General features: G+C 39.7%; 1 protein-coding gene across 7 annotated transcripts in view; it reads right to left on the bottom strand.

Moving 5' to 3' along the window:
- Positions 1-25347, bottom strand: part of RNF180 (ring finger protein 180) — a 278353-nt gene extending 253006 nt beyond the window's left edge. For 2 of the 7 annotated variants that reach the window (XR_011491252.1, XM_070476743.1), the window contains exon 1: positions 24671-24969. Coding sequence is in view for 3 of the 7 variants with exons in the window: in XM_070476743.1 (XP_070332844.1) it covers positions 24671-24796 (126 nt within the window). In the remaining 4 variants the exon portion in view is untranslated. The other 5 variants (XM_070476741.1, XM_070476738.1, XM_070476739.1 and 2 more) reach the window with 5 other exon arrangements.
- Between the last annotated feature and the right edge of the window lie 2431 nt (positions 25348-27778).

Genomic DNA, 27778 nt, shown 5'->3' with positions numbered 1-27778 from the left:
CATTTTGAGAACTAGTGCTTCATGCAAAATAGCTGTTCTCAAAATGTTGCCTAAGAAAATCTTATTTTCCATCAATATCTTTTAAAATATTTAAGAAGGACAGTTCAGTCACCCTGGAAAAACATGCTTACAACAAATTGGCTGAAATTTTCTATAAAGTCAGCTACTGGAATTATAATCTACACAAGGGATTTCATTCCTTCATCTGGCTACTACCACTTATTTATGGTAAAACATCAACCAGTGGCACAGATCAAATTCTACACTCCTGAGTCCCCAAAGTTTGCTCACCTTCTTCTCTTTATTCATGGATTTAAAATTGAGATGAAGTGGAAAAAACTATAAATTATTAAAATTTATCTAAAATTAGAAAATAAGAATAAACCAACAAAATTTTGCGCTTTGCTGGTGGCTCAAATGGCAGAGTCCACCTGCAGTGGAGGAGACCCAGGTTCCATCCCTGGGTCAGGAAGATTCCCTGGAGAAAGGAATGGCTACCCACTCTGTATTCTTGCCTGGAGAATTCCATGAACAGTGGCCTCTGGAAGGGGTCTCAAAGAATCGGACATGACTGAGGGACTAATAAGTTGTAAACCTAAGACCCAAACAAAACTTTAAAAATTGAATGGACCTTGAATATCTTCTCTGAAACTCATAAAAATAAGTGGGTCCAGGCAAAAATGATCTAATTGGCAAGTTTTACTAGTTCTTTAAGAAATGGATACTCTTTGTAACATATAATTGTGGGGTCCAGAAAACATAAAAGGAAGCTGACCTCTACAAATGAAACATAACTTTGACACATTAGGTAGACAAGGAGATATGAAACTAGATAAAGAAAATATAAGAAACTTAAATATCAATCTATGAATATGTGATAAAATCTTAAACAAATTGTTAGTCATAGAATCTATTAATGACTTAAAAGAACAATACACTGTGGTCAAATGAGATTATTTTCAGGAATTCAAGGATAATTTAAAAAAAAAACAAAACCTACTCAATATATTTTACAAACGATAAGATTAAAAGAAAAAAACACATTATTATCTCAAAAGACAAAAATAAAATCTTCAATAAAGTTCAACATTTGTTATGATAAAAAGACACAAATACTGAGCACCCCATAAATACAAGGAAATTTCATTAATCAGCTAAAAAGAAGACTTACTGAAAACCTCAGCAATTGTAACACCTGACAAACTTTAAAAAACATTCCATGAAGGTTAGGAAGAAAACAAAGTGACAATGATGCTCACTATTTATGCATATTATTCAGTTTTAGAACACAATAGAGGAAAAGTAAAGTAGAGGTATAAGGATTTCGGAGATTTAATAAGTAAAAAAGAAATTAAGTGCCTGTGACACCATTTGGGGGGGGCGCTGCAGACATTTCCATCTTCTTAGAACTATATTGCTCATTTCTATATGACTATCAGCTTCTCAGTCTGTGTACTTGTGAAAACTTGTGAAAATTCATCAAGCTGTACACTTGTGATCTGTTTATTCTTCTGTATGTATCTTATTTCATCAATACAACTCCACACTTCCCTCTGTTTGAGAACAGTGGGTAAAGAATTCTGAACATGGAACAATGTCTACAATAACAATTTTTCATCATCTGGTCCTGGTTACATTGTCAGTTTTTATGATACATGGAAGTCAAGGAATTTCACTGAGAGAAGGAATTACAGATGTATTCTCCTACCTCTGTCTATAGTGGGGATTACTTGTCTACCACCAAGGAAAAACTGGTGAATGGGGAAGATGTAGGAATGTGTCCCTGCAGCTCTCATTATAAAAGTGATATACGTCAAAGATCAGTTTATTAATGTCTAATTATTTGGGCAAAGAGAGTGAAGAATAAATAGATAAAACATAGTAGAAATTTAGGGCAGTGGAACTATAGTTTATAATTTAGTGGTGGGTACAGATATTATATATTTTTTAAAATCTATAGAACTATTCAGAGTGATCCCTAATGTTAACTATAGACTTATACATCAATATTCAATCATCAATTGTAAAAAGTGTATCACACTAACACAAGTGGTTAATACTAGGAAAAACAGTACAGAGAGAGAGGGAGTATGTGAGAGCTTTGTATACTTTCTCTACAATATTTTTGTAAAGCTAAAACTGCTCTAAAAAAGTCTGTTAATTAAAAAATATTATTTTGACATATAATATCATTATCTATTCAAAGTTATTCATTAACAAAAAACACTTTTGTCTTGGTTATTTAAATAATTAAAAATTGTTTTTCCTTTGAAATTTGACATCATCATTGGTTTTCTAAATGTAAGAAAAGTTTCTATGTTTTCAGTATGATACCTCTACTAGTTTACTTGGGCTGCCGTAACATAATACCACAGACTGGGTGGCTTTAACAACAGAAACTTATTTTATCATGGCCTTTCCTCTGAGCATGTGCACTTCTGATGTCTCTTTCTCTTCTTATAAGCGCAACAGTCCTATTAGATTAGGGCACCAATTAGATTAGGTCACCTTAGGGGCTCAGGCTTCCTGGGTGGTTTAGCAGTAAAGAACCTGCCTGTCATTGCAGGAGATGTGAGTTCAATCCCTGGGTTGGGAAGATCCCCTAGAGAAGGAAATGGCAACCCACTCCAGTACAAAGAAAGGGAAATTTCCATGGACAGAGAAACCTGGTGGGCTACAGTTCCTGAGATCACAAACAGGGACACAGCTTAGCGACGAAACCACAGCTTATGGGCTCATTTAACCACAATTACCTCGTTAAAAGCCTATCTCCAAATGCCATCCTATTGGGGGTAAGGCCTTTAATATATGGATTTGGGAGGAGGGGAGACCGTTCACTGTAGAACTTTCCTCCTTCTGGTTCCCAAAATGCATGTCTTCAGTTGAAAAATATATGCAAACTATCCTAACCATCTCAAAAGTCTTAACCCATTCCAGAATCTACTCAGCAAATTAGTTAGATGCACCAGAAACTGCAATGCCTGCAGTTGGCATTGGTCAAAACAAAGGGCCCAATACTCCACAATGTCTGACCGCATGTCACACAACCAATGCTTCAAAAGTTGAACAAATTGAGCTATGAAGTTCTGCCTCAAACACCATATTCACCTGATCTCTCGCCAACTGACTATCACTTCTTCAAGCATCTGGACAACTTTTTGCAGGGAAAATGCTTTCCAAGAGCTCATCAAATCCCGAAGCACAGATTTTTATACTACAGTAATAAACTTATTTCTTGTTGGCAAAAATGTGTTGATTGTAATGGCTCCTATTTTGATTAATAAAGATGTGTTAGCCAAGTTATAATGATCTAAAATTCATGGTCTGAAACTACATTTTCAGCAACCTAATACATTACACGTAAGGTTCAACAATGACTCTCTGGTTCAGAGCTTTGCCTGTGGGGGCCCACTAAGGTGGTGGCTTTGTCTTCCGCCCACTGGCATGTGTGGCCTCATACCCTTGCCATGGGAGGCAGCCTTGGCCCTGAGGCCATGTGCAGGGACATGGCGCACTGAAACTGAGGAGGTGACTCCACTTTGAAACTCAGGAGGGGACAACTTCACCCTCTGGAACTGTGTGCTCTGTGCCTGTGGAGGCGATGGTGCTCCTGCTGATCTCTGAATTACTTTCAGGGTCATTTTTCCCTTTGAAGGATAAAACATATCTGCAGCTAACTTAGTCCATAACAGTACCTATGAAAGCCAAGGTAGTCCTCTCAATTTTAACATATGAGAAAGCCCATGTTTTATTGTATGTATTTCCTTTTATTGAATTCATAGAACAAAAGTCCCGGATTAAAAGAGAAAAATACTGAGTTTAAAATTTCTCAAAATGTAAAAGTCATGCAAATGAACAAGAAAGAAAAATCAAAGGTGAAATGGCCAAAGAATTTGGAGTTCCCTTATCAATTATCAACTGGGGCTTCCCTGGTGGCTCAGATGGTAAAGAATCTGCCTGAAATGCAGGAGCCCTGGGTTCAATCCCTGGTTTGGGAAGACCCCTTGGAAAAGGGAATGGCAACTCACTCCAGTAGTCTTTCCTGGAGACTATCACGGACAGAGGAGCCTGGTGGGCTACACAGTCCATAGGGTCACACAGTCAGACATGACAGAGCAACTAACACACTTGAACTATCAATTATCCATATATCTCTTAAGAATTAGAACAAGGTAAAGACAAAAAGTCAATGGAGGTCAAACTGATAAAAGCATGGAAGGAGCAATGCATATCAAATTAGAAATAAAGTAAAACATTAAGCTGAATTAGTTGATTCAGACCATTTCAAGTCAAATATTTCTAAATTTAGGTGTCTTTTATTTTTCTTTTAATTTTTAAGGAAAAGCTAGTTAAAATGCACTATAGATAAAGGCTACTGTCAACCTTGACTCTCAATAAGCAGCAGTCACTACCTAAATGATAAAGCACCTGTATCTAATGTCTGCTCAAGGTTGGTTTGAAAATAGGAGGTCTGTGGATACATATGCCAATGGGAGCACATTTAAGGCTGATGGGATTCCTCTTCAATGTGCAACCAACCTAGACACAAGCTCTTATAAAGGAATGGTGCCATGGAGAAAAATACAGTCAGTCAGCTGTAGTCTGCTGCAATGATGACAGTAGTAAAAAGAACTGTTTGAGGAAATCTATTTCTTTTATATACATACTTTCTTATACATATGAAGTTAACAAAAATGTACTGTCTGGAAGAATCTTGGAGGGTACGACTACTAAAATCAGAGAGAAAATTACCTGCAGAAAAGGAATATTCTATTACTGATTAAGAAATGCTGCCCATTCCCCCCAGGGGGCTTGTATTATTAAAGATGAGTATATACTTTTCTTTGCTTAAAACCACTGTGTTGCATTTGTAGCCATTAGACTGAGGCACAATTAGTCTACCTAAAGGCCGTATATTGGAAATGCTTGTGAGATTATGTCTCCATGAAATAAGAAACAGTATCTCTTCTGTAATAAAATAAATGTTCTCAGTGTGAAAGAAATCTTATTTTTATGTAGGACACAATAACATCAGAAGTAATCCATAACTATTTTGCAAAAGTGGGCTTTGAAACCAGTTACTACTCACAAATATCATATGTACTAACTCTGTTGGGAATAAGCTACACAGGTATTATTTTGTAAAACGGATACCATGTCACCTCCCCCCACTGATGCTGAATCTTCTTGATTTAAGTGTGTTGTGAACACAGAGGAACTGGAATAAAATGTATTCAACTCCAAGCAGTCTACAGAAAAGAAGCATTAAGACTGCAGTCAATGGTCTGTAAAAAATTACACAAACACAAATGACTGAGTTTTCAAAGCAGCAGTCACTACACTTGTTTGTAAACTGTTTAAAAACACATCAGGACTCCAAAATTAACTTACATTAAGCAGAAATTAAAACAGGGTTTTACAAATATAATTAGATTCCTGTGGAATTTATATGTCTTATGTAGTTCAATAGCTATTTTTAGAACATGTATTATTTAGTGAAAGTAATTCAGGATCCCTCTCATACTAGCTTTCAATCTTTGACAAGGGTATCGGATACTTTACAGGTACAAATAGGAGACTGGATCAGGTGATTTCTAAACTGTCACTTCTGTAATTCTAGCCTTGGTAACTTCAGTGATTAAACTGGAAATTGAAGCTTCCAATTTATTAACTCTACATCTGTCTAAATCATGAATTACAGAGAGGCATCTCAATTTTCTTCAGTAACTGTCAGTGTTACACACTTCGGGATTTGAATATGATAAAGTCAACTTCCAACAACTTTAACTGTTTAAATGATTCTGTATACACTTCAGTATTCACATCCAGAAATATTTTTCATGAAAAGCACCCAACTTTCATTGATAAAAAAATTATTCAATAGTTCAAATGATCTTATTGCCATCTAGTCACCTCTCACCCACCCTCCCTGTTCATCTCTTCCACCTCCCCTGGGCTTGCTGAATTCTTAAGACATGACATAATGCTTATTTCACTTTAAAGAAAAAAGATAGTTAAAATTGATGCTATAGTAGCTACCAAGTTCTTCTACACTCTCAACATAGCTTCTTAAACTACACACTTCACTTGAATACCAGCTTTCTATCCTTTGAAATGTCTCCTTTTCCTCACAGATACTCAGTCTTGAATGCTCATTGCAATCTTTGAATCCAACTGACTCCTTTAAGAATTATTTTTTTTAAAAATCATTGAAGAAATGTAGATACTTCATAACTTCTGTATTTTGATTAATTTTGCCCATTTTAACTGCTACCACTCTGGTAAAAGAAAAAATGCATTCTTAAGATGGATGAAAGTAATAGTCTGTAGTACCCATATATTCACTTATTTCTCACACACTACCTTCTCAGGGAGAAAATACATGAAAAGTTTGAAACTACATTGCTGTTGTTCAGTCACTAAGTCATGTCCATCTCTTTGTGACGCCATGAACTGTAGCATGCCAGGCTTCCCTGTCCTTCACTATCTCCTGAAGTGCTCAAATTCAAGTCCATTGAGTAGGTGATGCTATCTAATCATCTCATGCTCTGCTGCATTCTTCTCTTGTTTTCAATGTTTCCCAGCAACAGGATCTTTTCCAGTAGTCAGCTCTTTGCATCTGGTGGCCAAAGTACTGGTGCTTCAGAATCAGCCCTTCCAATGAATATTCAGGGTTGATTTCCTTAAGAATAGACTAGTTTGATCTCTTTGCAGTCCAAAGGACTCTCCATCACCACAATTTGAAAGCATCAATTCTTCGGGCACTACGCCTTCTTTAAGGTCCAACTCTCACATCCATACAAGACTAACGGATAAACCATATAAACCTTTATAATACTTTACTATGATTTTGGGGGGAAGGAAATGGCAACCCACTCCAGTACTCTTGCCTGGAGAATCCTATGGACAGAGGAGCCTGGTGGGCTACAGTCCATGGGGTCTCAAAGAGTCGGACACAACTGAGCGACTCTCTCACATACACACACACACACACACACACACACACACACACACACGATGATTTTCACATGAATACATACATTGTTGATTTGAATTAGAGGCAATTGATTTTCTCACTTTGGGCACTGTTCCTTTCTGTTAGAAAGGAAATTCTAACAGATCATCTATAAACCACATTCTTCATTTCATTTAAATTCACCTATGAGTCAAATCTATGACTAATTACATTATACTGCATTATATGGGGAAACAGTCCAATTCAGAGACTAAAATATAATTAACATTTTCATATTATTCCGGTTGAGTCAATAGCTTGTCCTAATATACAAGGTGCTTCCAAAAGATTCTGCCCCCATCCTACTAAGCTCTTTCTTACTCATAATTACTTAAGATTAGAAAAGAAAAATTGGATAAAGTTGTACTTTTTAAAAAGCTACTTATTTACATTATTTATTTGCATTATGATTTATTACAGGATACTGAATATAGTCACTGTAGTATACTGTTGAACCTTGCTGTTTTTTATACATAAGATTAAAGTAGCACTTTTTAAATGACTTACAAGGTTTAGTTTTAAATACGATTCTGAGTATAAAGCAGAAATGTGGTTATGAAACTACAAATTTAACTCTTCTACTAGATAAACTCCATTATAATGGAAAAATGTTCCTACAGTAATCCAGTCAAAACATAAAGCTCCAATTGGGGTGATAGCAGTGGTAATGGTAAATAATGGTCGAATTCTGGATATACATTGAAGGCAGGACAGACAGGACTTCCAGACAGATTGAATATGGGTTCTAAGAGAAAAGGGAACCAAGGACGGTTCCAATGAAAGCAACTGGAAGGACGGAACTGCCATCAACAGACATGGGGAGAGACACGAGCAGAACAGAAGGGGCACACAAGGAGTTTTGTTATATACTAGGTTTGAGATGTCTATTCAACTTTCACATAGATCTGCTGAGTATAAGCTGGATTCAAGAATCTGGAGTTTTGACGAGTGTCTGAGTAGAAGCTTTAAACACAGCTGTTCTCTAAGTCATGAAAAAGGATGAGGTCTATAAGGCTGTAAGTAGTGATAGAGAAGAGGATAGAATCCTTAGCCCTGGGCTCCCTTAAATTTTCTGGGGATCTAAATTTCCATTCAGTTATGTATTATTTACTTCCCCCTGGGTTTTGTAATCTTAGAATATGAATTCATCTTTACCATGAGACAAGCATGGGACTTTCTTGAGGACTTGCTCCTCCAGAAAGAACAGTTTCACACTGTATCTGCCAGGTGTGTAAGGGACATCACCAGCATGGGAATAGTCTTTTAGGTAAGTTTCTCAGTTTGGGGCTCCTTGGCTCACCGTATTAGTGTAAACCCAAGAACTAAAATGTGAAGCTAAGGATTCTCAGGTGATTTGAAGGATGTCAGAATTAAAAATGAATAAATATGGGAAAACAATCTATAGACCATTTCTGGGTAATCAAATAGTGAGGAAAAATCCTTCAGTTTACAGATCATGCTAATAAATACAGGATGATTAATATAATCACCATTTTCAACTCCTAATGAAATGATGGATTTAGGGGAAGAAATCAGTGGATACATCTACTAAAAACGTTAGGGAAAAGGGATGAACATTTCACAATGTATGTATAAGGCTGGGATTCCCTGTTGGCTCAGATGGTAAAGAATCTGCCTGCTATGCAGGAGACCTGAGATCTTCTGCAGGAAGATCCCTGCAGAAGGGAATAGCAACCCACTCCAGTAATCTTGCCTGGAGAAGCTGGTGGACAGAGGAGCCTGGTGGGCTACAGTCTATCTCAAAGAGTCAGACATGACTGAGTAACTCAGGGCTGTTATCACCTGAACTCAAAGATCAATCTTAACATCACTGAAAATAGAACAACTATACTGGTTAGCTAGGGCTAACAAAACAAAATGCCACCGACGGGGTGGCTTTAACAACAGAACCCCCCCCCCACCCCAGTTCTGGAACTAGTAGTCTAAGATCAAGGGGCCATCAGGGTTGGTTTCTCCGAAGGCTCCCTCCTTGGGTTTTAGACGGCTGCCTCCCCATGAGCTTTCTTCTGTAGGCATGTATCCTGGGGTCTTTCTGCAAGCCCAAATTTCCTCTACTTATAAGGACACTCGATGGACATGAGTTTGAGCAAACTCCAGGAGACAGTGAAGGACAGGGATGATCAGTGTGCTGCAGTCCATGGGGTCCGAGTCAGACACTACTGAGTAACTGAACAACAAAACAAGGACACCAGTCAGAGAGGACTGAGTCTACCCAAACAGCCTCATTCCAACTTACTCACACTTTAAAGACCTTATATCCAAATACAGTTACACCCTGAGGTACTTACTGGGAATTAACTCTTCAATATATGAATTTGGAAGGCGTACAATTCACATTATACCAACCACCAAACATCTTGTGCCTCCTGCTAAAATGTAATTGGAAGTATTTAGCACCATCTCTAAAGTATTCTTAAAATAATGACCATAATAGCCTGAACTGAATTAAACAATTAAATCTAAGAACCACTTTATTTACTATATGAATAGATGAATGTGCTAAATGACATTCAGTTCAGTTCACTCATTCAATCATGTCCAGTCTTTGTACTCCATGGACTGCAGCACACCAGGCTTCCCTGTCCATCACCAACTCCCAACTCGCTCAAACTCATGTCCATCAAGTCTGTGATGCCATCCAACCATCTCATCCTCTGTCATTCCTGTCTCCTCCCACCTTCAATCTTGCCTAGACTCAGGGTCTTCTCCAATGAGTCAGTTCTTTGCATCACGTGGCCAAAGTATTGGAGTTTCAGCATCAGTTCTTCCAATGAATATTCAGGACTGATTCCCTTTAGAACTGACTGGTTGGATCTCCTTGCAGTTCAAGGGACTCTCAAGAGTCTTCTCCAACACCACAGTTCAAAAGCATCAATTCTTTGGTGCTCAGCTTTCTTTATAGTCCAACTCTTACATCCATACATGACCACTGGAAAAACCATAGCTTTGACTAGATGGACTTTTGTTGGCAAAGTAATGTCTCTGCTTTTTAATATGCTGTCTAGGTTGGTCATAGCTTTTCTATGGCTGCAGTCACTACCTGCAGTAATTTTGGAGCCCAAAATAATGAAGTCTCTCATTGTTTCTGTTGTTTCCCCATCTATTTGCAATGAAGTGATGGAACCAGATGCCATATCTTAGTTTTCTGAATGCTGAGCTTTAAGCCAACTTTTTCACTCTCCTCTCACTTTCATCAAGTGAAGTTCTTCACTTTCTGCCATAAGAGCGGTGTCATCTGTGTATCTGAGGTTATTGATATTTCTCCCGGCAAACTTGATTCCAGCTTGTGCTTCATCCAGCCCAGCATTTCTCATGATGCACTTTTCATATAAGGTAAATAAGCAGGATGTCAATATATAGCCTTGATGTACTCCTTTCCCAATTTGGAACTAGTCTGTTGTTCCATGTCTGGTTCTAACAGTTGTTTCTTGACCTGCATACAGATTTCTCAGGAGGCAGGTCAGGTGGTCTGGTATTCCGAGCTCTTGAAGAATTTTCCAGTTTGCTATATCCACACAGTCAAAGGCTTTGATGTAGTTAATAAAGCAGATGTTTTTCTGGAACTCCCTTGCCTTTTTTGATGATCCAACAGATGTTGGCAATTTGATCTCTGGTTCCTCTGAATCCAGCTTGAACATCTGGAAGTTCACAGTTAACTTACTGTTGAAGTCTGGCTTGGAGAATTGTGAGCATTACTTTGCTAGCACGTGAGATGAGTGAAATTGTGCAGTAGTTGAAATGACATTATGAGGCTTTAAAACTAGCACAGTACAGGATGTGGTTAATTCTACAACTTGGTTTTATCAGCAAATTAATTTTAAAAGAGAGAGGAGATTCTTAATTCAAACAAATCAACTCTAAGAAAAATATTTTTGAGACAACCAGGGAAAATTTTACATGAATTAGGTATTAGATGATACTAAAGAACTGTTAACTTCATTGGACATAATATATAAAACTGTTCTGTTTTTTAAAGGTCTTTAGGCCAGAGTCAGACATGACTGAAGCGACTTAGCAGCAGAAGCAGTCTAGAGATAAATATTCTAATTTTGAATATTTATAAGCAAAATTATATAATGCAGAAACAAATCAATGTAATGCAGAAAAATGAAACAAAAATGGAAGAGTAACTACTAAGCTGGCTGATGGATACATAATGACTCATTATACTAGTCCTCTACTTTTGTGTATGCTTGAAATTTTTCATAAAAAGATTTTTAAAAAACTGAATAAATAGAATTTTCAGATGAGACTTTACCATCTACTCAGAGACTATGCCAGTATAGACTTCCTCATTATCTGTATCACTGGATCACAATTTTTTTTAATAAAATACTAATCTATTGAAAATGCTGTCCTTTTCAAGTCCTGACTTTACTCAGGGGTCTCAATTCCCAACTCCCTGCTTCATTTGTACCCAAGGCCATGGTCTCCTGTTTAACTATGAGTATTAAACCCAAGTCACTATATTAGTCAACCTAGCAAGCTCACCCTAACACTAAGGGTAGACTTTATATCATGTGCCTACTTGCCAAGCTCTCTCCACCTTTCTTCTTTTTAGCTCCTGAGCCCTCTTTTAAATACCTTGTTACAAGCTCATCTATGCATTTATGTTCAGTTCAGTTCAGTTGCTCAGTCGTGTCCTACTCTTTGCGACCCCATGAATTGCAGCACGTCAGCTTCCCTGTCCATCACCAACTCCTGGAGTTCACTCAAACTCTTTCCCATTGAGTCGGTGATGCCATCCAGCCATCTCATCCTCTGTCGCCCTCTTCTCCTCCTGCCCCCAATCCCTCCCAGCATCAGGGTCTTTTTTAATGAGTCAACTCTTCGCATGAGGTGGCCAAAGTACTGGAGTTTCAGCTTCAGCATCAGTCCTTCCAATGAACACCTAGGACTGATCTCCTTCAGGATGGACTGGTTGGATCTCTCTTGCAGTCAAAGGGACTCTCAAGAGTCTTCTCCAACACCACAGTTCAAAACCATCAATTCTTCGGCACTCAGCTTTCTTCACAGTCCAATTCTCACATCCATACATGATCACTGGAAAAACCATAGCCTTGACCAGACAGACCTTTGTTGGCAAAGTAATGTCTCTGCTTTTTAATATGCTATCTAGGTTGGTCATAACTTTCCTTCCAAGGAGTAAGTGTCTTTTAATTTCATGGCTGCAATCACCATCTGCAGTGATTTTGGAGTCCCAAAAAATAAACTCTGACACTGTTTCCATGGTCGCCCATCTATTTCCCATGAGGTGATGGAACCAGATGCCATGATCTTAGTTTTCTGAATGTTAGGCTTTAAGCCAACTTTTTCACTCTCCTCTTTCACTTTCATCAAGAGGCTTTTTAGTTCCTCTTCACTCTTTGCCATAAGGGTGGTGTTATCTGCATATCTGAGGTTAATGATATTTCTCCCAGCAATCTTAATTCCAGCTTGTGCTTCTTCCAGCCCAGCATTTCTCATGATGTACTCGGCATATAAGTTAAATAAGCAGGGTGACAATGTACAGTCTTGACGTGCTCCTTTTCCTATTTGGAACCAGTCTGTTGTTCCATGTCCAGTTCTAACTGTTGCTTCCTGAACTGCATACAGGTTTCTCAAGAGGCAGGTCAGGTGGTTTGGTATTCCCATCTCTTTCAGAATTTTCCACAGTTTATTGTGATCCACACAGTCGAAGGCTTTGGCATAGTCAATAAAGCAGAAATAGATGTTTTTCTGGAACTCTCTTGCTTTTTTGATGATCCAGCGGATATTGCCAATTTGATCTCTGGTTCCTCTGCCTTTTCTAAAACCAGCTTGAACATCTGGAAGTTTTCAGTTCACATATTGCTGAAGCCTGGCTTGGAGAATCTTGAACATTACTTTACTAGCATGTGAGATGAGTGCAATTGTGTGGTAGTTTGAGCATTCTTTGGGATTGCCCTTCTTAGGGATTAGAATGAAAACTGACCTTTTCCAGTCCTGTGGCCACTGCTGAGTTTTCCAAATTTGCTGGCATATTGAGTGTAGCACTTTAACAGCATCATCTTTCAGGATTTGAAATAGCTTAACTGGAATTCCATCACATCAACTAGCTTTGTTCATAGTGTTTTATGTAGTACATATCAAATATTTCTAGATAAGTTCTAATACTTGCAGCATAGCTCATCAGATTATCATAACCAGGTGCTTCCTCTCTGTTAAGCACTGTAAGAAAAACTTCTAATTTCAGTTATTTGGCCATGTCACTCAGAGTTCTGGTAATGTTCCTTACGATATGTTCTGAAAACATCCAAAACTGTGAAGGGGGAGGGTTAAGGGAGAAAGAAGAATGCAAATGTATTGAGGAGAAAAGAATCCTTGCCAGCTCTTTCGAAAAGGTGAAAAGGTTGATCCCTGGGTCAGGAAGATCCCCTGAAGGAGGAAATAGCAACCCACTCTAGTTTTATTTTTCAAAATGTTGCAACCCACTCTAGTATTCTTGCCTGGAAAACCCCATGGACAGAGGAGCCTGTGGGCTACAGTCCATGGGGTTGCAAAGAGTTGGACAGGACTGAGCAAACAACAAAACAAAAATAGTCATGTTCCTTAGGATTTGTTCTGAAAACATCCGATTCCAGAAGGGAAAGGGCAAAGTGAGAAAGGAGGATTAAAATGGGTCCAGGACTAAAGATATCTTGCTAGCTCTTTCAAAAAGGTGGAACGGGATAGAATCTGAGAAACCAAGAAAGAGGTATAGGAAGAGGAAGATATTTTGTCCCATATAGTCTATAAACAATAAGCTAATGTGTCACCTAAGAAATTCTAGGCCAAAAATTATGGTTCTGGTAACCAAGGTTTTACTTTTTGAAAATCTGAAGCATTTTATTTTCCACCTTGAAGGCAGAGTCCTTGTAGAAAAAAACAAAACAAATCATCAATCTTCTTCTATGGACCTAACAGAAGCAGAAGATACTAAGATGAGGTGGCAAGAACACACAGAACTATACAAAAAAGATCTTAATGACCCAGATAACCATGATGGTGTGATCATTCACCTAGAATCAGGTATCCTGGAGTGAGAAGTCAAGTGGGCCTTAGGAAGCATCACTACAAACAAAGCTAGTGGAGGTGATGGAATTCCAGTTGAGCTATTTCAAGTTTTAAAAGATGGGGCTGTGAAAATGCTGCACTCACTATGCCAGCAAATTTGGAAAACTCAACAATGGCCACAGGACTGGAACGGGTCAGTTTTCATTCCAGTCCCAAAGAAAGGCAATGCTAAAGAATGTTCAAACTACTGCACAATTGCACTCATCTCACACGCTAGCAAAGTAATGTTCAAAATTCTTCAAGCCAGGCTGCAACAGTACCTGAACCAAGAACTTCCAGATGTTCAAACTGGATTTAGAAAAGGCAGAGGAACCAGGGATGAAATTGGCAATATCTGCTGGATCACAGAAAAAGCAAGGAAGTTCCAGAAGAACATCTACTTCTGCTTTATTGACTACACCAAAGCCTTTGACTGTGTGGATCACAATAAACTGTGGAAAATTCTTCAACAGATGGGAATATCAGACAACCTGATCTGCCTCCTGACAAATTAGTATGCAGGTCAGGGAGCAATAGTTAGAACCAGACGTGGACCAATGGACTGGTTCCAAATTGGGAAAGCAGTACATCAAGGCTGTATATTGTCACTCTGCTTATTTAACTTATATGCAGAGTACATCATGTGAGACGCTAGACTGGATGAAGCACAAGCTGGAATCAAGATTGCCAGGAGAACTATCAATAACCTCAAATATGCAGATGACCAACACGCTTATGGCAGAAAGTGAAGAGGAACTAAAGAGCCTCTTGATGAAAGTGAAAAGAAAGAGTGAAAAAGCTAGCTTAAAACTCAACATTCAAAAAACAAAGATCATGGCATCTGGTCCCATTTTTCATGGCAAATAGACGGGGAAACAATGGAAACAGTGTCAGAGTTTATTATTTTGGGCTCCAAAATCACTGCATATGGTGACTGCAGCCATGAAATTAAAAGACACTTGCTCCTTGGAAGAAAAGCAATGACCAAACTAGACAGCATATTAAAAAGAAGAGACATTACTTTGCCAACAAAGGTCCATCTCATCAAAGTTATGGTTTTTCCATTAGTCATGTGTGGATGTAAAAGTTGGACTATAAAGAAAGCTGAGAGCCCAAGAATTGATGGTTTTGAACTGGGGTGTTGGAGAAGACTCTTGAGAGTCCCTTGGACTGCAAGGAGATCAATCCTGTCAATAGTAGAGGAAATCGGTCCTGAATATTCATTGGAAGAACTGACGCTAAAGCTGAAACTCCAGGACTTTGGCCACCTGATGTGAAGAACTGGCTCATTTGTAAAGACCCTGATGCTGGGAAAGATTGAAGGTAGGAGGAGAAGGGGATGACAGAGGACGAGATGGTTGGATGACAACACCAACTCAACGGACATGAGTTTGAGCAAGCTCGGGAAGATGGTGAAGGACAGGGAAGCCTGGCATGCTGCAGTCTATGGGGTCATAAAGAGTCAGACACGACTGAGCAACTGAACTGAAAAGAGTGGCTCATCAGGCTGCTGCCAGTGATCGGCCCATCTACTCTACATTCCAGCAGTCCAGGCTTCCTTCCACTCCTCCACTTCACTGGCTCACTCCTCCTGCTCCTAACTCTGGATCTTGGGAAGCTTGCCTCTAGTCTCCAGGGAATAGAACCATATCCTTCAAGTCTCATCTAAAATGCTGCTTTCTAGAGGAGAAAGGAGTGTGGGTCATCCTTGATCTATTATTTTCATCCAGTGTGTGTGTGTGTTAGTGTTAGTTACTAAGTTGTGTCCAACTCATCGTGACCCCATTTCCCCCCAACAACTTTCTAATTCTCCTTTAGAACAATCATCATGCTTTTAACTACTCATTCCATGTTTGTCTTCCTTGCTGAGATGCAAAATCCTTAGCAGTTTATAACAGTGCTAAGCACTGATCAGTTGAATGAGTGAGTGAATAAGTAAGCAAGCATAGGCAGACAAAAAAAGTCATTCTTTCCTAATTCTGCTTGAAGTCAGAGCACAACTTACTGGCATTACCAGGGTAAATTTAGCAAACGCCATTGGAGGAAGCTGGTCTCAGCCTCACAAAGCTGTCATACAGATTGACCTTTTAGAAGCGTCATTTTAGAATACGATCTGAGCTTCATGACACCTTATGTGGTTTGCCGACATATCTTATATCTCATTGGAGATATTCAGATTATTTATAATTTTCTTTATGAAGGTAGCTACCAAAAAATAGTACTTTTCTCTTTTCAGTCAGCAATGGGACAGAAAGTGGCATACTCTCCATATGTTTTAAACTAAAATCTCTACATATAAAACACAAATTCAAGGGGTTGAAATTATTTTAAATACTAACTACTACTCTTGAATACAGTGATTATTAAATAGCACTAGCTCCTTTAACCACCAGGACATTCCTGTGATGTAGGGATTGTTAATTGTTTCATAAAAGAGGAAACGAAGGCCTAGAGAGTAAACTAACTTCCCAAAGTATGTCTATCATTTTACGAGGAGGAAGTTCCTATTTTCTAGAGTCTTGACATTTTGAAAGACAAGAGGAATGAGGAGGACTGAAGCCCTTACAGAGACTTCAAAGTCGGGATGGGGGAAAGTGCTCTCTATAAGGTCATTTGCTAGAACAGAGGAATCAATGAAATCATCGGCTGCCCTCACCTATCTGCTGGCATCTGAGCTGACTACAGGAAGAAAAGCAGAGGGTAAGGTATGAAAGCAGTGATCAGCTCTGTTTCAGGATCTACACTGTCTTGAAAAGCTTTTGGGTGACATCAGAAATACTCTTCTTCAGTCATTCTAAAAATGAATAAGGGCCAAATAAATTAACAAAGTCCACAAAAAACTGCATACACTTCAATCCAACCACATGAATTTTAGTTTTACTTTTCCATTTGATTTGCCTTTGCTTACTCCCCACTTTTTGTAATTATGGAATCTAGATCATGTACCCAATGTACCCAATTTGCTATCATTTATTCTCCTGTTCTACAAATTTACCACTGTCTGGCACCAATGTATTTGCAGACAGCTGTTCTAAATAGTCTTTCAGAATGGATCTCCCTAGAACTCAGTGATACTTAGATGCTGTACTAAGATGAAGATTTGGTTTATAATCCTGAAATAGCCATGCTACACTAGTTTTCTTCTGTCTTCCCATTCAGTGATGTCCTTAGAATCTCCTGAAGTATGTATGCATGGTTTAGCTTGCCTTCTTTAAATGTTTCCAGAAATCTGATGTACTTATTTATCCTACATTCTGAACAGCTACAAAACAAAACAAAAATGCATGTGCAACAATGTTATAGTTTCTTTACTGATACATGAATATGTAGCAAAAGTATAAAAGCTACATACACATGTATCAGTAAAGGAATGATAAATACCAAGTTTAGAATAATGGTAACCTCTAGAAAGGTATCTGCTGCTTAGTCGCTTCAGTCGTGTCTGACTCTGTGCGAACCCATAGACGGCAGCCCAGCAGGCTCCCCGGTCCCTGGGATTCTCCAGGCAAGAACACTGGAGTGGGTTGCCATTTCCTTCTCCAATGCATGAAAGTGAAAAGTGAAAGTGAAGTCGCTCAGTCGTGTCCAACACTTAGCAACTCCATGGACTGCAGCCTACCAGGCTCCTCCATTCATGGGATTTTCCAGGCAAGAATACTGGAGTGGGTTGCCATTGCCTTCTAGAAAGGTATCTAAGGGGGCTTAAATTTTACCTGAATTTTTTTCTTAAAAAAAGCTGGAAAAAAAAATGTTAACACTTTATAAGGTTACATGGTGGGAACATGGGTGTTCATTATACTATCCTCTATACTGTATGTTAATGTTTTAAAGTTTTTATATCTATTTAAAAAATTTAAACTTATTTGCTTTAATATATGGAAGTGACATGTTTTGCATCTTATATCATGAAAACTTCTCAATGTGAAAAAGTCAAAAACATGTATTTTGTTTTGAAGAGTACATAAAGTAGAAGTGGCTTTCTGTTGGAGCCTTTATTATTATACTAAAGAGTGCTCCGTATACATTAAAGTGTGGGGGGATCTATGACCAACGACTCCCTGTGTGAGTGACTCTCACGTCTGTGCCTCTGAAATACATGAAACCTTTTTAAAAGGACAGATGCTCAAGGTTTATCTTAAACCTGCTTGAATCAGAGTATCTGCAATGAGAACCACATTCACCAAGACTGACAACCACTGATCTATGAAAATGGCACAAAAGAAAAACGAGTAACCACCACTAATTCAGACCAATCATGTGACTAGAATTGTGAAGGGACAGTTTTCCCAGTGGCTATGTAGACAGCTCTGTGTCTCCCACCTGAGTACTATACAAGCAAAATACAAAATAAGAAAAAAATGAAATCATTGAGAAAACATGCACAACGATACATTAGCTAAACCATAAAAGAGGAACCGTGGTTCTTATGAAATACATCAATCATAAAACAGTGTCATAAATCATACATCAATCATAAAACAAACTGAATTAGGCTAGAAACAAACATGCTTGCCTTTTATGAAATAGAGAAAGCACAAAAAGGCTTATGTAACTGTAATGAAAACACTCACTCTAGATGATATGATTTTAGCACCGGGTATCCTTTGTCCTCTCTCATCCACACTCCAGAGATATTTTTCACCTACTCTACTGTGCTCTAATTCCCAGGAGGCTGACTTTTCACCTGCAAAAACACTCCCACTCCCCCTTCCACCTTCTGCCTTCCAGCTAAATTTGCCAGTGGGAAGCACCACCAGGAAATCAGAAGGCTGGAAGGCAGTGAAGAGGGGTATTTATTCCTCCATGCCTCTCAATCTCAGAAAGGCCAGAGGTCTAGCCAGGAGCCTTCCCTATATAGTCACCCTTGCTGGGTTTCAGTCATGATCCTATTCTCTCAACCCTTTAGGCCTAGGGATCAGAATGGTTCTCATTACTGTTAGTCCTGAGATGCTTCACCATCCATTGCTGGTTTATTTTACCTCAGGCACACTTTTAAAATTAACCTTATCAACTACTCCATTTTGAGCTTGTTACATATTTTCTACCAGAACACTGACACAATTATAAAGCATGAAGATATTTTACCGTGTCTCTAAGCAGAATGCTCTTTTGTAGATCTAACCTTACAAGCTTACTATGTCCAGCCAGTATTCAGCATTATAGGCGCTGTACATGATTGAGGAAAATATATATTGAATATATGACCTGTTCCCTGGTAGCTCAGACAGTAAAGAAATCTGCCTGAAATGTGATAGACCAGGGTTTGATCCCTGGATCAGGAAGATCCCCTGGAGAAGGAAATGGCAACTCACTCCAGTATTCTTAGTATTCTTGCCTGGAGAATCCCACGGACAGAGGAGCCTGGTGAGCCACAGTTGACTGGATTGCAAAGAGTCAGACATGACTAAGGGACTAACACATACTTGTACCTTTGAGGGGGAAAAAAAAAAAAAAAAACTAGGTGGAAAACAAATTCAATCCCACTCCTGAGCATGTATCTGGAGAAAACGATGACCTAAAAAAATACATGTACCCCAATATACATTGTAGCACTATTTACAACAGCCAGGACACGGAAGCAACCTAGATGTCCGTCAAAGGATGAATGGATAAAGAAGCTGTGGTACATATATACAATGGAAAACCACTCAGACATAAAAATGAACAAAACAGTGCCATTTACAGAGACATGGATAGACCTAGAGACTGTCATACGAGGGAAGTCAGAAAGAGAAAAACAAACATAGTATGTTAACACACATATGTGGAATCTACAAAAATGGTACAGATGAACTTATCTGCAAAACAGAAATAGAGACAGAGATGTAGAGAACAAATTATGAATACCAAAGGAGGAAATTGGGGTGGGATGAATTGGGAGATTGGGACTGACATATATACACTACAATGCATAGAACAGGAAACTAATGAGAACCTACTGCGTAGCACAGGCAACTCTACTCAATGCTCCGTGGTGACCTAAAGGGGAGGGAAATCCAAAAAACAGAGGGGATATGTGTCTAACTGATTCAGCTTGCTTCGGAGCAGAGACTAATACAACACTGCAGAATAACTACACTCCAATAAAAATGAATAAAAACCCTTTTTCGGTTTCAATGAGTAAAACTTTGATATACTCAAACAACAACAACAACAACAACAAAGAACGAAATAATTCCATTTGCAGCAACATGGATGGACTCAGAGATTGTCACACTGAGTGAAGTAAGTCAAAGACAAAGGTCATGTAATATCGCTTATATGTGGAATCTTAAAAAAAAATGGTACAAACAAACTTATTTATAAAACAGAAAAAGAGTCACAGATGTGGAAAACAAACTTCTTGTTACCAAGGGGGAAACTGAGGGGGGGAATAAATTGAGAGGCTGGGATTGACATATACACCCTACTGTACATAAAATAGATAATAAGAACCTACTGTACTCTATACTGTGTAACGACCTAGAGGAGGAAAGAATATAAAAAAGGGGATATATCTAGAACTGACTCATTTTGCTCTACAACAGAAACTATAATAAAAACTAAAGAAAAACAAATTCAAGGCAAAAATAAAAGAAATAATAAAAAACAGGGAGTAATTGACAAATAGACATGGTGAACTAAAAAATAAGAACAAGGGAGTCAGGGAAGGCTTTCTGGAAAAAAAGTATTCCAGCTGGGTCCTAAAGCACAGAGAGAATTTACACAGCATTAGCAAGTAGAGTGGACAGGAGAGGGCATCTTGAGCAAGGAAAATAATATAAGCCAGATCACTAAATGGGAAAGGTTATGGTTGCTGGGTGAGCAAAAAGTATAATGCCAGACTAGAGCATAGCAAGTTTTACTTAGGACTCTACAGCCTTAGCTAGTTCTAAGTCAGACAAGTGAAGCTATACAAAAATACTAACTCTATAATTTATATATCTTTCAGGAGACTAGCTTCCTAGATGACTCAGTGGTAAAGAATCTACCTGCCAATGCAGGAGATGTGGGTTTGATCCCTGGGTTGGGAATATCCACTGGAGAAGGAAATGCCAACCCACTTCAGCATTCCTGTGTGGGAAATCCCACGGATGGAGCTAGGTGGGCTACAGTCCATGGGGTCACAGAAGAGCCCACATATATATACTATTCATTTCATGCTGCCTAAATTGGTGTTTGTATTTCAACTCTGCCCCTTCCGGGCGGGTGGGAGGAGATTTTTTTTTAACAGGTTTCTGAATAGGCCAGGACATTCCCAATCAAAATAAGCCTCATTCTCACCTCAGCAATTTTATGAACAATGTTTTGAAGTTGCTATTAAAATCTCTGCTAATGACCTACTGCTTATTTCTAAGGTTTCCACCTGTCAGACTATCAGTGAACTAATCAGGGAAAGAGATTACAGAACTTAAAGGTAGTTCCATCATTAACAGAATAATTTCTAATATTTCTGCTTGCCACAGAGAAATTTATTAAGACCAAAAAATGCAATATCTCTAATTTTCTCAGCTGATTTTGTAATCAAAGACTTATGAATCAAGTAATTTCCTCAAATTTTTCTTAAATCAAGGAAAACAATAAAACACCTTGTTAATTATGTGGTTAATGTTTACTGTACCAGACACTTAGTTTGGTTGGTATAACATTATTTGGTTAATAGAACATTTTTGTACACGTTATTGTATACTAGGGCCAAAAGAAGATATTTTTAATGTGGGCATTTTTCTGTCACCATTTTATGGGGGACTGCCTACTATTGGAGCTGTTCTGATGCAGGGAATTTTGATGAGTCCTTAAAAATGAGCTATTAACTTTCCAAAGTGAGGAAAAAAAACTCATGTTAAACATTAAACAGATATCCTTGTCCATTCCCCAGGACACGGCTTGGTGACTACACCACCACCACATTACAAATGTATACAAGCCTACAAGCAAGCAGTGTCCGTTACAGAGTAGTCACTCTGAGAAGGCTGCAAACATTTTCTAATAATGCTGCCACTAATTAAAACTATTTTTAAAACACCATTCACAGCTATCTTCATAGCCTTCATGATAACTGTTTAAATATCTTTAAGAGCAGTAAAATCTTGAAGGCAGAGCTGAGTTTTGCAACCATGCAGAAATTATTCTGTCAAGTTTAGCAAATAAAAGATGTTCAAACTGAGCTACATAGTTTTGGATTATAAAAATACAAACAAAAAAACAAGCACTCATAAAAGAGATTATAAAATCATATTTTTATGTTGCTTGTAAAACTGACTAAATTTTTCAAATATTTAAAATAACTAAATTGCAGCAGCACTTTTTAAATAAACATCTAGCCTCCTAAAGGAACTACCTGGAATAACCATTCTACAAACATGAAAGACAGCATGTTGGGGGGAGTGGCAGTGTTTCATGACCCTGTAGTCACACTTTAAGTCACAAAGCAGCTTTCTTTCAAGGAGATTAAAATATTCTCCAGACATTACTTCATTAATTCTCTAAATATCCCTTCTGAGAGAAAGGATAGATTACAGTTCTTTTTCTTTCCGGTTGCTGAGCGAAGATAGTGCAAGGGAAAGAGAATTGTTAGTGTTTATTCCATGAGTCACTAATTAAGTCTAGGCGAACTGTGCCCTAAAATATGTGCTATGTAGTTAGCAAAATTTAACTGAATTTTTTTTAGCTTTGTTCTGTTTGATAAAAAGGCATTATATGAGGTAGATGTCTCATAAAATATTACAGGGATATATTATTATTAATTCGTTGGATACTTGCCTAGAAGAACTCTTGCTTGACATACAGGAATTACTAATTAAAGAAGCAGGTGTCTATCCTCAGATATACCCATAAAAGCCTAGTTAAGTCTATTTCAAAAAGGAAAAAGCTTGTTGTTTTTGTTTTTAAGACTCCTTTCTTTGAATTTTAAAAGAAAAAAATATCTTCACTTTGAAAAATGTAACAGGAAGAAAAAGAGGGCAATAAAAGATCTATTGGCAAAATCATTTAAATAAAACAGGGAAAGAGGTGCATTGTTGACGGTACTGGAGAGAAAGGACAACATAATATGCACCTGATTACAAGTTAATTTTCATTGAAATTATTAAGATAATTATGCTTCTAAATGTTTAATTCTTTTGTGGGAGAAAAGAAAACTTACTGCTCAGGCATACTACCATTCCACTCATCCATTAAATAAACATTTAGGGTCTCTGCTATGTTAATCACTAGGTACAACTGAGCTCCCAGTGGATTCACATAGGAGATTAATAGTTTGACAGAGGAAAGACAAAAAAAAAAAAAAAAAAATTCGTCCTTGCTACGATTCCAATGATCCTATTCAAAAAACGGAATGACTCTGGTCATTTAAGTATCACTTTTAGGGGTACTACTTTAGGAATAGGAAAGAACTCAAGTCTATTTTTAAGAACGGTTTTGGTAATTAATGAATAAATAAAAAATATGCGAATTAGAGGGGCTCTCGGCGCTCAATTCTGTTTGAGGTCGAGTGACTACGAACAACTCTCAGACAGACAAGTACTAACCCCAGTTCCCACAAGGGCTGACTGCTTGTTTTTGATGTAATCACTTTTCCTCGTGAGTGCCTCAGCTGTCTGGTCTATAAAATGGGTAATTTAATACTAACCTGCCCACACAATGCTCCTTTGAAATTACTAATGAATGCTCTCCTGTCTACACTTAAAACTATTAGATGCTACAAAAATATTGAGTACGTCCTATCTCGAAAAGAACACGGTGACATATGTTGGTGCTAATTAGGGCGCTAATGACAAATCTTCTCCATCCTAGGGACCCTGTCTGCACCTCCGCCCCGCTGCATTTCAGAGCTTACCCACGACCTCTGATAAGTCTGAACCCTCCGGACCCGAAGCTGCAACAAAAGCAGCTGAGACGCCGAGACCGAAATGGACCAGACAAAAGAAAGTGGATCTGGGCGAAGGGAACGGGCCGCGGAAGGGGGGTGTGTGCTGTCCCCACGAGCTCTGAGAGGAAACCGGACGCGGCTCCCCAACTCCCACCTGGACGGCGGCCCGCGCCAGCCCCGCGGCCCTCCCCGCAAGCCCCCGGCGCCGCCCGGCTCGCGCTTCCAGACCCCGTATGGTCCAACCCTCCCGCCGGCTCGCCCCCCGAGGCCGCCGCCGCCGCCGCTGCCCCGCGAGCCTCAGGTGCGAAAGTTAAACCGCCGCCGCATCACCTGAGGCCGGGGCGGGAGGCGGCCGGGCCAGCGCAGCCCAGCCCGCGGCGCGTCCTCCCGGCGCGAGACCGGGGCCCGAGCCGCCGCGGGCAGGCAGGGCAGGGCAGGGCCCAGGCCCGGTCGGGCCGATGCCGGCCCCTCGGGCGGCCGCGCCCCGCCGGGCTTCCTACCGCCGGCCCTCACCTGCGTCCGCGTCCCGCGGCGCCCTGCCGCCTGCAGCCCGGCTCTGAGGACTCGGCGGCGGCGGCGTCTCCCGAGGCGGCGATGCCGGTTCGGCGAGACGGGAAGCGACAGGAGCCAAACCCCGCGGAAAGCGCTCGAGCTGCGCCGGCGGCCCGGAGCCCGCGGCCTGGGTCTCGGCGCCCGAGCGCTCCTCGCCGCCTCCGGCTCCGCGTACCCACCTCCTCCGCGGGTTCCGGCCCGAGCGACGCGTGGGCGGCGCCCCGTCCTGATCCCGCGCAGCCTGGCGAGCAGCGCCGGCGGCGCCCGTCCCGCGGCGCCGTGGGAAAGTTGTGCTTTCCGGTCATCCCTTTACCAGAGCATCAGAAGTTGCCCTGCCTGCTTCTGTCGCGGCCTCACCCAGTCCCACCCTCAGTTCTGAGCTCCGAGCCCACCTGCCGGGCCCAGTACCTGCTGAGATCCACTCCCATCCCCAGACGCTTCTCCACACTTAGACTCTGCCTAAGGCACGGCCACTCTCTGAGTTTACTTTTCCCTTCTGATGTCACTGTCCTGGTTGCTTACCTTATGCGGAAGGTTCCGTCCAAGTACACATGATATTAACTACCAAAGGGCTTTTGATTCCTTTCTTGATGAATTAGAGCTGGTTAGGCAAGCTGATGACCGGCCGTAAACCCAAAGCGCTTAGGGCTCGCTTGGAGTAAAGGTGGACTTGCCAGCAGGTTTGTGAACTCTGCATTCAGAGCAATGAAAATAGACGATCAAAAGACTGTAAGGCTTGGAATATAAAAAAGCAAGTTTTATTAGGTGCTTCAGGAAGGGGAAGGAAGCTGAGTGGGAGGACCTCAAAAGACTGTACAGCTTTCTCTGCTAGATACAGAAATCGCCATTTGCCCAAGTGGTTTCTTTAGAGTCTTATTCTAAGAATTGCATGCATGCTCAGTCCCATTCATGTCTTTGAGACCCCTTGGACTGTAGCCTGCCAGGCTCCTCTATCCGCGGAATTTTTCAGGCAAGAACGCTGGAGTGGGTGGGTTGCCATTTTCTTCTCCAGGGGATCTTCCTGACCCAGGGATGGAAGCCCCCTACTTCTTCGTAAGTAGGCACTGACTTAGGCAATATAGGTCAGTGATTTCCCAAGTGAAAATCTGATGAAATCATCAACAAAACCACACAAAAACATGATAGGAAAAGTAAACTACAGACCTTTTGAATATTAATACAGAAATCCACAACAAAAAAAAACCCCTAGCAAACCAAATCCAGTAACGTAGAAAAACCGTTTTACAACATGAGCAAGAGGGATTTGGCTAGTAAGTACAAGGTTGGGTTAACATGAAATGAATTATGGATGTAATACACTCTCTTTAAAAAAAAAGGGGGGGGAGAAAAACCACAGGATCATCTCAATAGTTGAAGAAAAAGCACTTGAGAAAACCTAGCTCTTTTTCATGACTAAAAACACTCAACTAGGTAGGAAGAGAACAGCCTCAATCTGATAAAGGACATCCACAATCTGACTTTAAAAATTAAAGAAAAAAAAAAGGAAGCTAACATCATAATCACTGGTAAAAGAATGAATAATTTCACATAAGATCAAGGATAGGAAAAAATATGTCCACTCTTGCTACTTTTATTGGACATTGTACTACAGGTTCTAAGCAGAGCAATTAAGCAAAAAAGGTGAGATATCTTATAGAAATAAAGTAAACAGAAGAAAGAATTTTTGAAGAAAACCAGGACAATAGTTTTTAGCACTCAGAGGCAATAGGACAAAAGTTCTCAGATTAATGGATAAAAATTACCTATGTCAAAGTGTACTATTATGAAATTTCAAAGGACATGGTTCTAGGAAAAGATTTTAATAGGCTCCAGGGAGGAAAAAAGAGATCATTTACAGAGATTCAGAAATCGGAATGGCATTGGAATTTTTGATGAAGCATAAGTAGAGAAATTCTGAAAGTTCTTTCCAATCCAGAAGTTAAGGTTATATAAAAAAAGACATTTTCAGTATGCAAAGTTTTAGACATTCTTTTCATGCATTCTTTCTCAGGAAACAATTGGAAAACTTGCCCCACCACTACAAAGAGGTGAGGTAAGGGGTCTGTTAGAGGAGACAGATGAAGGTTACACCCAATAAAACTTGGTCGGAACGGCCACCAGAAAAAATCCACATCCTATCCCTGGAGCCTTGCATTTCATAGTAAAAGAGGCTTTGCTGATAAAGAGTTATGACCATAAATATGGAGGCTATCCTGGATTATCCAGGTAGACCCAATCTAGTCTAAAAGCCTTTACTTTCCCTGAGTGTGTGAAGAAAACAGATAGTGCCAAATGTAGCAAAGAGTCTAAGGTGTTTGACTATGTTAGCTGACCCGTGAGGCAACATAATAGCTCAGATGTGGGGCTTGGGAGTCATAGTGCCCTGACTTGATTCCCAACTCTGCTTCTTATAATTATAAAACCTTAGGAAAAATTTCTTTCTTTCTGTGTCTTAGTTTCTTCATCTGTAAATGGAAGGTAATAAGATTGTAGAAGTAGGAGATTTTTCTGCTTTTACCCATTAAAGTGCTTAAAATATCTGGCACATAGTTAATACTCAATAAATACCAGCTGTTATTATTGACAACATTTAAGAAAATAGTTTCTGTAGAGTAATAATTAGTTAGGACTCATTTCAGTGAAATGACAGAAATCCAACTCTAGTTGGCCCCGGGGAAATATTCAGTATTTCATAAGTCTATTATAGTTTTATGTACCTCTGAGATTCCCACAGGGCTCAGTGGTAAAGAATTTGCATGCAGGAGACGCAGGAGATTCAAATTCAATCCCTGGTTGGAGAATATCCCCTGGAGGAGGAAATAGCAATCCATTCCAGTATTCTTGCCTGGAGAATCCCATGGACAGAGGAGCCTGCGGGGTACTGCGTATGGGGGTCACAAAGAGTCAGACACGAATGAGCAACTGAGCACACACGTTTGGATCTAACTGATCAAATGATTCTATGGGCAGAATGTCTCCATCTTTGGCCTCTATTTTTGGTTCTGTGTTGGCTTTATTTTTAGGAAAGAACAGTCTATATCATAATAAGATTGGCCACCAGGGATGCTAGGATTAAATTCAACTGTAACTGTTAGCAGTTACAAAGTTAGCAAACACGATGGAAAAGGAACACTTCTTTCCCAATAGTTGCAGCAAGATTCTGGAACTGAGTCTTACCATATAGACCTGGATTGGAGGAGGGCATGGCAACCAACTCCAGTATTCTTGCCTGGAGAATCCCATAGACAGAGGAGACTGGCGGGCTACAGTTCCATAGGGTCAAAAAG

Source organism: Odocoileus virginianus, chromosome 14 (assembly GCF_023699985.2).
Source record: "Odocoileus virginianus isolate 20LAN1187 ecotype Illinois chromosome 14, Ovbor_1.2, whole genome shotgun sequence".
Taxonomy (NCBI): domain Eukaryota; kingdom Metazoa; phylum Chordata; class Mammalia; order Artiodactyla; family Cervidae; genus Odocoileus; species Odocoileus virginianus.
This window is presented reverse-complemented; position numbering and strand designations above follow the sequence as displayed.